The sequence below is a fragment of the Lithobates pipiens genome, unplaced genomic scaffold (assembly GCF_037356315.1).
Source record: "Lithobates pipiens isolate NorthernLeopardFrog02 unplaced genomic scaffold, aLitPip1_a1.2 Scaffold_25, whole genome shotgun sequence".
Lineage (NCBI taxonomy): Eukaryota > Metazoa > Chordata > Amphibia > Anura > Ranidae > Lithobates > Lithobates pipiens.
In genome coordinates, this window is record NW_027507787.1 from 188,085,220 (window position 1) to 188,103,006 (window position 17,787).

At 43.5% G+C, this 17,787-nt stretch overlaps 1 protein-coding gene across 1 annotated transcript; it reads right to left on the minus strand.

The window, feature by feature from the left end:
* Nucleotides 1-6,305: 6,305 nt before the first annotated feature.
* Nucleotides 6,306-16,952, minus strand: CUNH10orf95 (chromosome unknown C10orf95 homolog). Its single transcript, XM_077455315.1, has 2 exons — nt 16,671-16,952; nt 6,306-10,730 (listed from the first exon to the last, which is right to left on the minus strand). Exon 2 carries the CDS (start codon nt 10,648-10,650, stop codon nt 9,997-9,999), a length of 654 nt encoding a protein of 217 aa, XP_077311441.1. The 5' UTR covers nt 10,651-10,730; nt 16,671-16,952; the 3' UTR covers nt 6,306-9,996.
* Nucleotides 16,953-17,787: the final 835 nt, after the last annotated feature.

Sequence of the window (17,787 nt, forward strand, 5' to 3'; positions counted from 1 at the left end):
TTGTTTCAATATTTTTATTGAACTTCAAATGAAAGTACAATAGGTTGACATGACAATACTATAATAAATCACAATGCATTCCCATCAATCTTTGCAGCATTAGAGAAAATGGCAGAGGAATAGTTGTCAGACCAGTGTCAGAAACGTAGCAGTCTACAGTGAATGAAAAGTCCTGAGGTTACATCTGAGGATATCACATTTCTTAAGCATTCAAGTTAGCTAATCTATAAGGAATATTCTTGCCTCCGGTGTGAGCAAACACAACCCTTTCGCATCGGATGTATGCTAAACGCCTGTGTGAACGAGGCCTTTAGGCAGTAAAGGAAAAGAAGGAAAGAGATAAAAAAGAGAAAAGGAGAAAAATATGTTCTGCTTCATACACTTTTTGGGCCTCATGCACAAAAAACATGCAAAAAAGCAACTTTCATGGACCCCTGTTTTTTTTCTTTACACCTCTGAATGCAGCTGGATGTTATTTTTTGTGCTCATGCACCTGCAGGCACTTAAGCAGGTATTTGCAGGTGTTGTTCAGGGGTAAAAAAAATGCCCCAAACCCACTGTAGCTGCTGACTTTTAATAAACAGACACTAACCTGCCCAAGGATCCAGCGACATCCTCGCCCGGTCCAGTTCTTCACTGGCCTTCTGGTTCCCAGTGCCAGCATCTTTAAGGAGCAGTGCAGCCAAAGCTCATTTGGCTGTACTTCTCCTATTGCTCAAAGGAATACAGTCCATTCACATAACTCCCAACATTTTGAGATGAGAATGAGAGACACCTACTAGCAAACATATTTAGGCATAGGTCATGCCCCCTACCATACCCCCTTAAAGGAAAATTAACCAAAAAAAAGTTAGTTGTATCCACAAGGACTTTTTTTTACCACTACTATTCTTTTATATTGACTTTTAAAATGTACAAATGCAGCAATTTAGAATTTGAATGAAAGGTTTAGCACAGGAAAACACTTTTTGAAAGGTAAAAAGTGCATTTTATATACAACTATATAGATCAGACCAAAATGGGGGGCAAATGAGGGGGAACGAGGGACAGAGGGACATTGCTCCAAATCAGGGACAGTTCCTGGACAGTTGGGAGCTATGCTTTCTGCACTCCTGTGACCCATTTTCAGCAGACAGCAGGCTGAAGCCTGCTCTCTGTTTATGTCACAGAGCCGGTTCGGGCTTGGGAAAGATTGAGACAATATGGTCGGGATCCGCCCACAGGCCTGAATAGGAACCTGGCTCAGCCTCTCAGCAAGCTGCTCAGATCCTGAGCCAACTGCTCCGACCCCCTCCACAGCCCAGTACTCCAGTGAGTGTGGGAGGGTCAGAGCAGACAACGGTGACAGTCACCAGCTCTCTGTTCACAGAGCGCTGAGAACCGACCATTCATCAGTCTTTGACCTCTCGGTTCTCTCGGTCTTAGATTGCATTCACACTTCAGCGTTTTGAATCACGGGCAGATTTGCAGCGATTCTGCCTGCAATTTTCTCGCGGCTTCACAGCCGGCTTTCTGCTGCACTTTGTGAATGGATCCGCAGCCTTGTGGCAGCCTTGCCATGTCCCAGAAGATTGCAGGCGGGGGGAGACATTCAGGTGGACCTACTACAGCAATCCAATCGGACGTGGGAGCAGGTACTGGTCGTAATCAAATATCCCCCCTAAAAAAATATAATCCAAATGTAGCAGAGGAAGGGAGAGGAAACCCTTTTGGGTGAAGTTTCCCTTTAAACTTGCATAAATACATGGAAATGTGTATAAACGTATATAAACATAAAGCATTCTAGTGGCTAGAGTAACTGAATACTTTGGCCAATAAATGAGTTATGGATGGACATTTGCCTCTAAACGCAATGTGCATAATTACATTCATAGCGAGCATTTTTTTCAGCTGGATATTTCTGCTAGCTCCTGGCAGAAAGATCTAGTGTACGTGGTATTACTTTATTATGTCCTTGTGCATGAGATTTTAGCCCCAGTTCACACTTGTGCATTGCGAATTGAAGCTCTGGTTTCACTGCGAAGATAAAAATCTGTTGTTCAGAGGTTCCTCTGTGTTTTAGCTGCGGATCAGTGAATGGGGGGGGGGGGGGAGCTGTAGTGAGGAGAAAGAGAGAATTTGTGTTCAGAATGTAATGCATCTGCGAATCAGATGCGTTCCCATAGAAGATAATGGGTTTGTAATTCACTCCGCAATGCCCAGAAAAAGCACACATTTTGTGTGTGAATGCAACGCACATTTGTGAACCAGATGCATTCAAATGAATGTATTTTAAAATGTCCTGCAAATTTGATGTGGTGTAAGCCGCATCTAATTCGCATAGGTGTGAACGGGGGCTTAAAGTGGAACGTTAATCAGAAAATTATGTCCTGCTAGGTCACCTCAGATCAAACCTCAGAAGAAACAGGAAAAATGCTGGAGACAATTTACAGCACACACTGATTTTGGTAGCATAATTATCATTGTGGAATTCCTTGCTAAAGAGCATTGTTTTTGTTGTTGCTGCTATAGGTAAAGTTCCTTTACCAACTAGTTATGAGAGAGGTTCAAACCTCTGGGCCACATCATCCCCAGACCATTCATTTCAAGAGCAATCTTCTCATAAGTTTACATTTAGTGCCCATTCAGAAATATGCATGTTTGTGTAGAAGCATGTTTTTTTGTAGCGTTAGGCAGGTGAATTGTCATGTGTCAACCTTCATTTCCTTTGTGTGTTGACATGCATTTTGACACTCGATGATGCACAGTTTCTATACATTTTTTTAATTGAGACACAACATATTCAACACAAAGCAATTAAACCTTTTATGCAAAAAAATGTAATAAATTATATTTATATTATTCTCATACTTATGAACTTCTCAGAAATCTGAGTAGATTACAAACAGATCCTCTAAGCATGCAATGGGATGGTTCCAGTACAATCATGTTGATGTCATTTTTATTGGTTTTAACCACTTGCCCACTGGGCACTCTCACCCCGTTCCTACCCAGGCCAATTTTTCGCTTTTCACTAGTGCTGTCGCACTTTGAATGACAATTGCGCGGACATGCAACACTGTACCCAAACAACATTTTTATAATTTTTATGAGACAGATAGAGCTTTCTTTTGGTGGTATTAAATCACCACTGGGTTTTTAATTTTTTGCAAAACAAACAAAAAAATCGGACATTTAAAGAAAAAAAAACTGTTTCTGTTATAAAATTTTGTAAATACAGTAAGTAATTTTTTTCCTTCACTGATATGCGCTGATGAGGAGGCACTAATGAGGTTGCACTGATGGGCACTGACAGGCAACACTGGTGGGCACTGATTGTCCCCTGTGTGGATAGCCGCTTACTGGCTCTCCTCTACTCATGCGCTGTCAGCATGAGGAGAGGACTGCCGATAACTGGCAAATCCTATGTATACTGTGTATACTGTGATTGGACCTATCTCTTTACCTCTTTAACTGTATTGAGACAGTTCCGGAAGATGGGTGGACAGGGGACAACAAAAATGCGGCTCAGCCACCTCTTTTTACCGCCTCCTGGCCACCCCTCTGAAATAGCACTGGTCAGCTTTAATTAATGAATTAATTAATTAATAAAAGTAAACACTTCATTAAAGTTTTCACTGTGGTCTATGACCCTGTTAAAGAGATTTCACAACACTTCCTCTCCCTGTGACAGCAAGAAAAAAAATATCAAAGAAGTTTTCATATAGGCACTGGTTGACACAGGCAGTAGTAAAAATCTGTGCAATCCCTACATACTTTACTGAAAGGAAAACTCAGAAAATTGTTTAAAATGCTTTCCGTAATTTTCCTGTCCAGACGCCAATCCACAGCATGCATGTGATAACTCTGCCCCTATATCACCCACAGGACCTGTTTAAATATATAAAAGAAAAGCTAGAGCAACCTCCCCCATCTCCATAAAAATAACAAGATTTAAAAAAAGAGGGTTCATATGCTACTATGGATTGGCGTTAGGAAAGGAAAATAACGGGAAGTATTTCATCCAATTTTCAGTAATCCTGATGCCAGCATAGCAGCATATATGTGGTAAATAACAAGGGCTAAAATGTATAATCTGACTTTATTACAATGGACAGGAGCAATGTAGCAACCAGCCTGCTGCTTTGCAGATATCTCCATAGACATTTTGCATGACCTGCCCCGAACTTAAAGACGTAAGATAGACCTAGCTGAATGAGCCTCTACCACTTCTGGAGTCTCTGGATGACCTTAATAATCCAAGATGACAAGGTTTTGCTGATGGAAACAGCCTCCCAGAGGATTTTAACTAGGAAGCGGCTTGAAGGTAGGTATTTTAGATACTTGGTACATCCAGCTTGTGTAGTTCTTGAGGACAAAAAGGAGAATGGGGGAGATTGCTCTAGCTTTCCTTTTATATATTTAAACAGGACCTGTCAGTGGATATAGGGATGGAGCTATATCACATGTATACTGCCATGCAGGGGCAGACTGACAACCGATGGGGCCCCCGGGCAATAGAAGATCATGGGGACCCCTGCATCCCAAGCCACACCTGTACAGGGGGACATTGGGGGGGGGGAGCGCAGCACACAGGGGGACACTGTGGGGTTGGAGAGCACACTGGGGGACACTGTGGGGTTGGAGAGCACACTGGGGGACACTGTGGGGGGAGAAGCACACAGGGGGACACTTGAGGGAGCACACAGGGAGATCCCGGAAAGGGGAGAGGGTGCAGGGGGACACTGGGGGAGGGGGAAAGTGCACGGGGGACACTGTGGGGTTAGAGAGCACACAGGGGGTCACTGGAAGGGGCCCTGGGGGGAGAGCACACAGGGGAACACTGTGGGGGGGGGGAAGCACACAGTTGGACACTGTGGGGGGGGGAGCGCACAGGGAGACCCTGGGGAGGGGGAGAGGACACAGGGGGACACTAGGGGAAACACACAGGGAGACCCTGGGAGGAGGAACACAGGAAGACACTGTGGGGGTGGGGCGCACACAGGGAGACCCTGGGAGGGGGAGAGGGCACAGGGGGACACTGGGGGAGAACACACTGAAGTCTGACCCGGGCCCCATACATCTGTACTGCAGTTCCCCCTCCCTCCGATGGCAGCCCTCCAGTAAAAAAATTAATAAAGTTTAACTCACCCTGGTCACCTGATGCCTGTAATAATACCGCTAACGGCGCACTGCTCCCCACCGGCCCCTCCTCCCTTGTCATCTGTCCTAGGTGATGTAGTGTACAGTGCAAGCACCTGCGACGGACAGGAGGGAAGGAGGGGCCGACGGGGAGCAGTGCCCTGTTAGAGGTATTATTACAGCCGCTTCAAGGGGCCTCTCGTTGTGCCGGCCATGGGCCCCTAATGGCTCTGGGCCCTTGGACGGTGACCGAATGACCGATGGGTCAGTCCGCCCCTGCTGCCATGTTGACAGAAAAGTGTTTTTTGTAGTGTTCCTGCTGGAAAATTTTTAAATTACTTTCTATACTGACAGGAAGAGAGGGTAAATCTCCTCATAGGGAACACAGACTAAAAAATCCTGCACATAAAACTAGACAAATGTTGTAGGCCCCTTTCACACTTGTGCGACTTGAAATTTGGGCTATTTTTGCCACGACTAAAGCCCCATACACACGATCAGACTTTGTACAAACTTTCCTGTGGACAGTTGTACAAAGAGCGTTGGCCGTAAGTTTGTATTGCATACACATGATCTGACTTTTTAGGTAACAAACACGAACGTAGTGATGTTTCAACGTACTGAAGACACTTCAAAAGAGGACATTCCAATTACTCCAGCGCCACCTTTGGTCAAGTTCTGTATTGTCTGATCTTGGTTCTGACTCTGAGCATGCGTGTTTGTAAAGTCCAATGGTTTTCTGTACACACGATCGGACTTTGCTCCATCGGACTTATGTTGTCAAAAAGTTTGTCCGTTCGCACAGCCAACAAAAGTCCGAAAAAGTTTGTCCGATGGAGCGTACACACAGTCGGATGTTACTCCAAAACAGTTAATTTGCATGTTTGTTGTCATAAAGTCAGATTGTGTGTACAGGCCTTTCGACAAAACTTGAAGCAATGCCTGTGCAATCTTGAGGTCTCTGGACCTTAAGTTGCATCAAAGTCAGACCAAAGTAGTGCAGGGACTACTTTGAAGTCGCACAGATATGAATGGTACTCATTGGAAAGCATGGAGTACAACATGTCATGCGACTTTGCAGTCCCAGGTTACAGGACAAAGTCCAGTCTGTTCATACCTAATAAAATAAAAGTTCTAATTAAACTTAATATAATAAAAAAAAAAACTGGTTGCATGAGGCAATATGTTTTTCATGAAATTTTACTTTCCATTCAGCTCTGTTAGATACCGAAAAATCACTTGAGACGACTGCACAGGAATAGGTACATGTTTAGTTCAAAAATTTTTTTAGATTTAAATGCCCAAGTCAGCATGCAAATATTTTTATCAGTCTAACAAAGTAGTCAGATGGCAAAGGGCAAAAATCTCATTACTGAACACGTAGCAAATCAGTTGTCATTACAAACACTTGCAGCTTCATTAACTTTCCAATAACAATGTTTTTTATTTTGTGTTTTTTCTTTTTACAAAACGAGGGAAGAATACTGTAGCAGAATGTATAATAATAAAATATTGAAAAACATATAACATACAGAACCAAAATATATAGATAATTTAACAGAATAGCATAATAATTTAGTTAGCAACAATGTACAGAGGTTAGATGAGGATTCCTTAGATTTCCCTTGTTTGCACCAAAAGATTGGATTTATATTTCAGTCTTTCTATTCAAGTTTTTCAAAATATTCAGACAACAAGAAGTCTGGATTTAAAGGAAACCTGTGCTGAGAGAAACCAGAGGCTTCCAGTGCTAACCTCCCTCTGAAAATGCTAGTTGCCTGGCAATGCAAACATTGCATTTGTTTAATGAACCACCATAGATAAGATCAAGTCAGAATTCCCGATCTACACGTCCAGGGCAGAGACTGAAAATTTAAGACATTGGGCCAATAAAACAACCAACTTTTTCAGAAGATGTCAACATTTTTGTTGTTTCTCCTCACACAGGTTTTCTTTAGAGTGAAATTAAAGACCAAAGACCAAATTTAAACCACATTTGGATTCTTTGATTTTGAGACTCATACATTGTCGATCACATAAGAAATTAGCAAATTTTATTTGTAGAGAAGCATTAGTATCTCTTTTCCCCATGAACATTCTGTATATACACCTTTATTCGCTCTCTTACCACTCTATACACTCCAGCTGCCTGGTGTATATAACATTCCGGTATAGAGGAGCATGTGGTTCCTTTCATGTTAAAGCAATAAGCCAATAACCAGACATCGGCGCTGTTTCATGGGGGAGTCTATAGCCCTGCTTAAGTTATGACTTGAAGGACACGTAGTGTATACAGAGCAGCTTCTCCAGCTTACAAAAACCAAATAAAATGGTGGATGAGCTGACAAAAGCTCAGCGTTTGTTTTTGAGGAGGGGCGTTAAAGAGAACCCTTTTGCTCCACTCTTCATGGGTAAAGCACAGACAGAACATAAAACAGAAATTGAGTTGTCATCAGGGTAATAGAAGACTCCTCCAATGAGGACACCTGTTCCTGTGACAACTGTCTAAGATGGGGACTCCTTTGAACTGAGGGGGGTTTCCATGCATGTGAGTTTTGTCAGCTTTAAAGAGGTTGTAAATAGGGATGAGCTCAGGCGTGTTTGCATGAAACACGTGCAGAGCCTGCCAGGAAGTCGGCACAGCGCCGCGCTAATCACAGGCAGTGAGATATTACTCGATCTCTGCAGCCGTACATCGAGGCAATGTCTCACTGCCTGTGATTAGCGCAGCACTGTGCCGACTTCCTGGCGGGCTCTGCACATGTTCCACGCAAACACGCCTGAGCTCATTTCTAGTTGTAAACTCTAAAAAAAATAAAAAATACTTGCTCACTAAGAAATACTTACCTTAGAACTAAGCTGTTCCAGTGGCACCCACACACCACTGAGATGCCTGACATTTTCCCCAAAGCCGCCGTTCAGGGCATGGGGCTCGGAAGGACCAGCACCCATGGTTGTTCCTTCAGAACGCATGCGCCAGTGATGTCACTGGCTGCATGTAATGTAAATATCTCCTAAATGGTGCACGTTTAGGAGATATTTTCACTACCTATAGGTAAGCCTTATTATAGGCTTACCTACAGGTAAATGTCAGCAGAGGAAGTTTACTTTTTACTATTTGCCCTACATGCACATTTCCCCAGGTTTTAACCCTTTCGCTGTCATCACCATGCATACAAAAGTACAACCTGCCCTGCCCCACCCCACAGACATATTATTGTAATGTAAACACAAGCATCAGGGGCATCTATGTACAAAATTGTTGATTGCACCACACACAAAATATCAAAATAAGTCTGTGGCCATTAAGGCAGAGCCCACCAGGAAGTCGGCGCTGCGTTAATCACAGGCCATAAGGCATTGCCCCGATGTGCGGCTGCAGAGATTGTGCAATGTCTCACTGCCTGTGATTAGCGCAGCGCTCCGCGGACTTCCTGGCGGGCTCTGCACATGGAGTATGCGAACTCGCCTGAGCTCATCCCTAGTGGCCATTACTTAACTCTAAAACAGATGACAGCTAAGTGTTTTTAAAGTGTCGCCTCTAGATAATTTCAGGTACCGAAGTTTGTCGTTTCACAGGCACATATAGTTTCACAGGCTTGACATGCTTTCATCTGTCTGCTATACAATGACTTTTTTTTTTATATTTTACTAACCAATTGGGTAATTTATTATGTTTGCGTGCCTTAAATTTAACTCAACAATTTGTGCTTCATAAAACTATTGCGTTACTACCATTTTATTCTCCAGGGTCGCTGGGGTTTTACCCAATCTTCAGGCCTAAAATGATTCTTTCAACATGTGTACAAAACTGGCTCTGGCAGCGAAAGGGTTAAAATTCTGCAAGTATAGTAAAAATAATCAATGATCTAAAAAATATAAGGTGCCACTGCCTAAGTTTTCTTGTGCTGGGCTACAGAACTCCACCTATCGTCCACCTCATATACATAGGCTTCTGAGGGATGTGGTTTTGGGGTGCCTACATCAATAGGTAGTAAAACACTGCACACTGAATCATTTTAATGCAATAAATATTAAAGTTGAGCTTGAGTCAGTGCTTTTTCTTTTTTTCTAGTTTTGGATAAAGTGGGTGAAGTTCAGAACCTCAGTATAATTTATTTCCTACTACCTGTTTGCCCGTTGGAGGAGACTTTCCCTCATTTATTGTTTAGTAAATGGGAAAAGTAGTGAAACACAGAGACGGTAAGCGGTAAAGCTTCTGTCATATTTTATTGCTGTCATTGTCTCTTCACACTGGAGATTCCCTCAACTTCCTGGTGGTCGCTGAAAGGAAAAGTGGGGAATCTCCATAAAAGTGACACAAACAATAGAAATAGTTTAACAATAATGAATCCAAAACAAGATAAAAACTTTGGAGCAGCAAATTTAAACCCTACTGGATAGTGCATGTCCTGCCTGTGCAAAAAGCAAAGCTGCCGTATGAAAATCTAGCCAATGGATCTCAATGCTAAGGTTCTAGGTGTAAACTAGAAATATGAATTGGCACAAACACTCAAGCTTTGGCCATAAGGGTATAAAAATTTGATATGCATATTTATAGGTCAAGTCCTGCCTGTCCTTATGGCTCACAAGAGAATGCCTACAATCTTAACCCAATTCCAACCAACAGAGGATTAAACCAGCATCCCTTGACCTTCTTGCAATAACTGTTTTAGGTCTGGAATGACACAAACTACCAACGGATATGGTTAAACCAAAAAAAAGAAAATCATACTTATCATGGTATACAGTACAAAACACATCAAAGCAATACAATTGGCAGCTGGTATATACTAGTTATTGATTACTGACCATGTGGGTCATGGAATTAAACTCTGATGTCAATGTCTTGTTGGAATATTAAACGATATTATTTTAACGTCGTGGTTTTCTTCTTCTTTTCTTGCTAGGTCTATCTTCATTCAATTCCTCCTCTGAGTCTGTTGGAGTGGGCTGTTGTCTTATAACTTTCTTTTCAATGGTATACTCCTGTTCTCCAACCTTGGGATCCCCTTTAACAAGATATTCACCATTCTGGTAAGTTATAGACACAAATGTCCTGGGATAGGTTCCGTAAACTCTACGAAGGTCCTCCTTGACAAACTCTGGAACATCACGTCTTACACCAAAAATTCGGTCTAGCCGGCCCCACTGAAGCTCCCCTTTCATGGTGAAGCCCTCTGGCCAGGTGTTGGGGGGTGGTTTAGGGTGGACTTGAGAGGGATTGTAATTCATCCAGGGATTGTATTGTGGAGCTGCATTGAAAGAGCCATAGGGCCAGCCTGGCATGGAATATTGGGGATTTGCACCATAAAAATGATGGTATTCAACATGTCCATTCTGAGAAAAGTATGGATCTCCTGACATAATGGCATAGGGACGACTACTGAAGTTGTGCATTTGTATAGGTGGCAACATGGGACCATTGTGCATATTTGCATATTGTCCAAAAGCATAAGGCACTGGTGTATGTGGCTGGAGGAACATTATAGTATAGTATTGCTGAGGCCTGAAACCATAATTGTACATATTCTGGTCAGATGACTTCTTACAGTTTACTCATCCTGGAACCAGAGGTGTCCATCCACTTTACGGAGAAGAATGGTTATCTGATAAAGGAGAAACAAAACAATGCTAATATGCAATGATGAATGGGTGTGTAAACCCTAACTTAAAATATTTCTTATACAGTTTCTTTTGATCTGTTAAATATACAATTGAATGCATTTTGTTGTATTGTTCAAGTGTCTTGAATGGATGGATTTTGGTGATGGTGGTCACAGAGTTGCAGGGGAAGTCTCAGAAATGCATACAGCAATAAAAAACACTTAGTTGCAGAGTGAACATGTAGTAAACGTGGCCACTGGAACAAGAAGTAAGGGGAAATCTTTTCGGGAATATTATATACACTACATTGTCAAAAGTATTGGGGCACTTGTCTTTACACGCACATTAACTGTAATGGCACCCTCGTAGGGTTCAATATTGAGTTGGCCCATCCTTTGCAGCTATAACAGCTTCAACTCTTCTGGAAAGACTGTCCACAAGGTTTAGGAGTGTCTCTATGGGACCATTCTTCCAGAAGCACATTTGTGAGGTCAGGCACTGATCTGGACGAGAAGATCTGGCTTACAGTCTCCACTCTAATTCATTCCAAAGGTGTTCTATCAGGTTGAGATCAGGACTCTTTGCAGGGCAGTCAAGTTCCCCCACCCCAAACTTGCTCATCCATGTCTTTATGGACCTTGCTTTGTGTACTGGTGCGCAGTCATGTTGCAATAGGAAGGGCCATCTCTAAACTATTCTCACAAAGTTGGGAGCATGAAATTGTCTTGGCATGCTGATGCATTAAAGAGGAGTTCCACCCCTTTAAAAGTCAGCAGCTACAAAAAATTAAGCTGTTGACTTTCAATAATACAAAGTACAAGGCCTCGCTCCTCTCTGCTGGCATTCTAACTGTGGGCGCCCGGCTTTGGCTTCCCAATCTTTTTGGACCTATGACATGTTCCCGAAAATTGCAGGGAGGGAGGGGAAGAAGTGAATTTCCTTCCAGCGCTGCAGAGCCAGGGGAGGAAGTGGGAGCTGGGTGCCCGTAAAAACAGGGTACCTGCTCCTTCCCCCAAAAAAAGGACATGCTAAATGTGGCATGTCAGGGGGTTACCTGCACTTAAAGCGGAAGTTCCATTTTTAGGTGGATCTCCGCTTTAAGAGTTCCCTTCACTGTTTAGCTAGATTTACACTCTTGCACATGGGGCTGTCTAGGTGTGGCTCTTCCCTCTTGGCAGTCCAGTGTGTCCAGAAGGGACAGATACAGCGTCCAGCATCACTGCATGCAGCTTTTTAAAGTCTATGTCCTTGAACGCACGGGGTCCTCAAAACAAGTACCACTACAGTGTTTAGCCCTGTAAAGCCACAGCTTACCATAGACTGACAGGTAGTGGGGCTGGATGCTACACCTGGTCTTCCCAGGTGCACTAATCCATCACCAAGCACTGCAACTAGGCTGCCCCATGTGCAAGGACCTTAAGGCCCCTTTCACACTGACGTCCCGCTCAGGCCCGCCTGTCAGTTTTTCAGGCGGACCTGAACGGTTGCTCCATAGAGCTCTATGGAGCGTCGGATGTCAGCGGTGACATGTCCGCTGACATCCGACCCGCTCCGATCCGAAAAAGGGTAACGGAGGAAAAAGCTATTTTTCCATCCGTCTGCGGATCGGATCGGGTGACAACGGCCACTGCGGTCCATCGTCACCCGATCTCCCATAGGGGAGAGCGGCGCTGTGACAGGTCTGTCCCTGCGCAGTGTGCAGAGACGGACCTGTCATCTCCCTGCTCAGCGGGGATCGACGGAGTGATCCCCGCTGAGCAAACGGATATCCACAGGGCGGATCAGAACTGATCCACCCCGTGTGAAAGGACCCTAAAGGGGAACTAAAATCCCACAATAAAAAAAAATTTTTTTTATTTTTTTTGGCAGAAGAGACACATAAAATCTTTTACCTGCCGCCAAATGATTTTCTCATTAACACAGATCTCCCTGCATGGTGTGAACACACCTGAAATCTGTCCTACCTTGTCACTAACCTTTTGGAATCACAGTCCACATCACCAATAGGCATTAGGATCCATCTTCTCCCTAAAATAAATAACGTGCCCCACTATACACCCTACTCATAGGGGTCTATTTAAAAAATATTCTCACTGAAGATTTACATTTTTCTAACTGGATTTCATTGGGAAATGTGTGAATCCTGGAAGAAAAGATAAATCGAGCCCATAGTTTTTTATTTTATTTTTTTGCCCAAGAAGGTTAAAAAAAAATTTCAATGTGGAGAAAAATCTAAAAATACAGCTGTAAAAAAACAAAAAAAACTAAAAAATCTACAATACCTTGAAATCACTGCATTTGGTGGATTTGCAGATTAAGATCTGGCCAGATTTTTCTCATTTAATACAAGATTTAAGATTTAATACAAGATTTAGCCCAATAGTATTTTTTAATACTTCATTCCTGGTACAGATGACAACCTATTAAATCAGACCTTCTATGAAACTAGAATGTCCCCTTGGATGACAGCTGGGCACCATTTATATAAAAAGATACCTGAATATTAGCAAAAATAAATAAAAATATTTACATTGGAACCCAACTTCCGACACTTTCGTGCAGAGTAGGTGACATCAGGGCCGTCTTTACAGGGGTTGTAAAGGTAAATGTTTTTTCACCCTAATGCATTCTATGCATTAGGGTGAAAAAACATCTGACAGTGCTGGCCCCCCCCAGCCCCCCGTTTTACTTACCTCACCCCTCGAAAGTCCCGCGCTCGTCCCCCGACGTCCTTTCCACTGTTCAGCCTGGCCGCTGATTGGCTGTAGTGGATGGATGGAAAGCAGCGCAGCCATTGGCTCGCGCTGCTGGCAATCACATCCACTGATACGGAGCGCCAGGGGCGGGGCTGTATGATACAGCGAGCGGCTATAGCTGCCGACTGTATCATGGGAGCGCGCCCACAGATGCTTCTCACCATGCGAGGGAGCTCGCATGAACGTGAGAAGCACCTGCGGGAGGAAGCTGAGACAGCCGCCGAGGGACCCCAGAAGAGCAGGTTCGGGGCCACTCTGTGCAAAACGAGCTGCACAGTGGAGGTAAGAATAACAGTTTGTTATTTAAAAAAAAAAAATAATTCTCTTTACAATCCCTTTAATATTGATTGGACCCCGGGCAAAACTTTTCTTGGGCCCCCCCATGCAGTTTTGCTCTCCACCTGCTCTGAGACATACAATAAATAGCAGCTAGACTCAAAATCCCTTTACTGAATCAGATCAGGCAGCTATTGCGATTGGTTGCCAGACGTTACAGTGTATCATTACCGCTCACTGACTGGTTGCTAGAGGTTACAGCACATGATTTCTGCTTGTATGTAAATACAGGGTCTGCAGGTGAGTCATCTGTATACAACAATAGGGCAGAACTGGGCAGCATTAGTAGCAGCACGACACAGCACAGGACTAAAACTTCAAGGGACAAGGCAATTTAAACTGGGATAGTTGGCAAGTATGAGGCAGCTGCTTTGGGCCCCACAACAATGACAGGGCCCAGGGCAGCTGTCCCTTTTGCCCTGCCTTAAAAACGGCCCTGGGTGACATCCCTGCACATCTCAGCTACATGTTGGGAGAGCTAGCTGCTCAAAATTCTGCTAGAATGACCTCCTGCACCCGGCTCTCCTTTATATTGGCTTTTAAAATTGACAAATGAAGCCAATTAGAATTTGGATGAAAGGTTTAGCCAGCCATTCTCAACCAGGGTTCCATGGAACCCTGGGGTTCCACCGGAGGTTGCTAGGGGTTCCTTGAGAGTTGACTGATGAACCTCCTATTTGATCGTGCCAACAGGTTCAGCACCACTTAGCAAAGCTAGCAGCATGACACCAAATATATTTTTTAGCTGTCTTTAAGGGTGGCATTCTGAACACCACTTTAAAGGGGGCAGTCTTCCTATTGACCACCAATATAAGGAGCATTGTTCCTATTGAGCCCTGATGATTTGGTTTTAGTAAGGGTTCCTCAAGACATGAAAATTATTTTTGGGTTTCCTCTATGATTTAAAGGTTGAGAAAGCCTGGGTTTAGCACTGGGAAACACTTTTTGAAAGGTAAAAAAGTGCATTTTATATACAACTGTATCGATCAGATCAAAATGAGGGACAAATGGGGGGGGGGGGGGGGGGAGAGGGACATTGCTCCAAATCATAATCGGGGACAGTTGGGAGGTATGCAACAGAAACATTTGCATACTTCCCAACATTTTGAGATGGGAATGAGGGACATCTACTTGCAAATGTATGTCGTATAGGACACACCCCCTTAAAGGAGAATTAACCCAAAAAAAAGGTTCATTAAATCCACAAGGATTTTTTTTTTTACCACTACTATTCCTTTATATTGGTTTTTAAAATTGACAAATTAAGCCATTTAGAATTTGGATGAAAGGTTTAGCCAGCCATTCTCAACCAGGGTTCCATGGAACCCTGGGGTTCCTCCAGGGGTTGCTAGGGGTTCCTTGAGAGTTGACTGATGAACCCCCTATTTAATGGTGCCAACAGGTTCAGCACCACTTAGCAAAGCTAGCAGCATGACACCAAATATCTTTTTAGCTGTCTTTAAGGGTGGCATTCTGAACACCACTTTAAGGCTGGAATCACACCTATTCATTTTTTAGTGCTTTTTTTTTTTGCATTTTGCAGATTTGAACTATAGTCCATTTAACATGGATTCCTATGGAACATGTTCTGTAGAACAAATCTGCAAAATGCAAAAAGCACTAAAAATGCATAGGTGTGAATCCAGCCTAAAGCCCCATACACACTATCAGATTTTCTGCAGACTTTTGTCTTCAGGTTTACCAAAACCATATAATATGAGGTCAAACCTCAAGAGTTTCAATGTATATGCAATCAGGCAGGCCCTTCTACTACATGGTTTTGGTAAATCTGAAGACAAAAATCTGCAGAAAATCTAATAGTGTGTATGGGGCTTAAGAGGGACATTCTTTCTATTGACCACCAATATAAGGAGCATTGTTCCTATTGAGCCCTGATGATTTGGTTTTAGTAAGGGTTCCTCGAGACATGAAAATTATTTTTGGGTTTCCTCTAGGATTAAAAGGCTGAGAAAGCCTGGGTTTAGCACTGGGAAACACTTTTTTAAAGATAAAAAGTGCATTTTATATACAACTATATGGATCAGACCAAAATGAGGGACAAATGAGGGACAAATGAGGGGGGGGGGGACATTGCTCCAAATCAGAATCATGGACAGTTGGGAGCTATGCATTTGTTTTCAGCCTGTGTGCATGAGGGCTAAAAGTTTTTCCAATGTTTATGTACTTTATTTTATATATATATTTTATCTATGTCCAGATGACAGCCACGCACCACTTGTTACACTAACCTCTCTTTGATCAGTGCCTCTTTGATCAGTGCCTGTGTCATGTCAAATAGTGTCCCCCGTCGGATAGTGTCCGCTGTGTACTGCGCATGCGCATTACACATGACAAGCAGATTCCAAAAATATCCGAAGATGAACGGCGCCTGCGCGGTGAGTCCAGGTTCAAGCCCCACCATCCAAGTGGACATATTGTTAGAATAAAAAGAGCCGAGCGAAGCGAGGCCGTGCCTGAAGCGTGGCGAGCGAAGCGAGCCCGCGAGGGGCCCTTTAACTATGTGCAGCCCTATGTCCACTTGAATGGTGGGGCTTGCACCTGTACTCACGGCGCAGGCACTGTTCATCTTCTGAGATTTTACAAATCTCCTTGTGCTCCGTACTGCGCAAGTGCTGTGCCTGCGCAATATACAGCGGACACTATTCGATAGGTGGACATTTTTGCACAGAACACTCTACCTGCAATTGTTCCATCTATTAAATAAAATCACTACAATACATATACGACGTACAATATCAGTAGACAGAATAGAAATGGCTATATAGCAATTCATTAAAGTTAAGCAATGTGGATAATGTGATGTGATGCCATAGCAATGTAAGATCCTACCTGTATTCAGAGCTCCTCTGTATTCTGAGTAATGGTCAGGATCATGTCATTACTCTGTAAGGTGAAGCTGCAAAAAAATGATCATTACATGGAAATTGGAATAATAAATCCCCCCCAGCAGTGACTACTCCAGTGACCCAGGAAATGTATTATACTATACTAATAGTCCCATCCAGCTTGGGAGACTCCGCCCCCTGCTGACAGCAAGCCGTAACCATGAGCACAAACACAATCATCTACTCCCCACAGCATGCAGAGCCAAAGACAATGCTCAGGTCCAGCAGCCTTCCTTCCACTCTTCTTATATACTGTATAAAGAGTCGTGTATGGCAGATTTCCAGCAAAAACTTCTATAACTGCACAATTATCTGTCAGTATACAATGACTGTACAATCTCCTTTATCGCAATCAACTTCAGACATCTAGATGTCTTCAACAAAATGCCTATTGATCTTTGTTCACTTTTTTTGTTACTGCTTTTGGCCATTTCGTGGTTTTGTATTGAAGATGAAAGTGATCTGGTGGGTTGGAAACACCCAATGAATTTCTAGCCACTTGTGAACCAAGTAATCAGACAAATAGACAATTATCGTTTTTGATTTCTATGTGTATTTTGAGACTTTGACAAAAGTGTTAAAGTGGTTGTAAACCCTTTTTTTTTTTACTTTATGCTACAGGTAAGCCTAAATTAAAGGGGTTGTAAAGGTAAATGTTTTTTCACCTTAATGCATTCTATGCATTAAGGTGAAAAAACATCTGACACTGCCTGCGCCCCCAGCCCCCCTGTTTTACTTACCTGACCCCTCGAAAATCCTGCGCTCGCCCCCGCCGTCCCCTTCACCGATCAGCCTGGCCGCTGATTGGCTGGAGAGGATGGATGGAAAGCAGCGTAGCCATTGGCTCGCGCTGCTGTCAATCACATCCACTGACGCAGAGCGCCGGGGGCGGGGCCGTGAGATACAGCGAGCGGCTACAGCCGCCGGCTGTATCACGGGAGTGTGCCCGAAGATGCTTCTCACCATGCGAGGGAGCTCGCATGAACGTGAGAAGTACCCGCGTAAATAAAACAGGGGGGCTGGGGGCTGAGGAAGCCGAGACAGCCGCCGAGGGACCCCAG

Coding starts and splice junctions, on each gene's coding strand:
- CUNH10orf95 (XM_077455315.1), bottom strand. CDS start 10,650: ATGTACAATTATGGTTTCAGGCCTCAGCAATACTATACTATAATGTTC.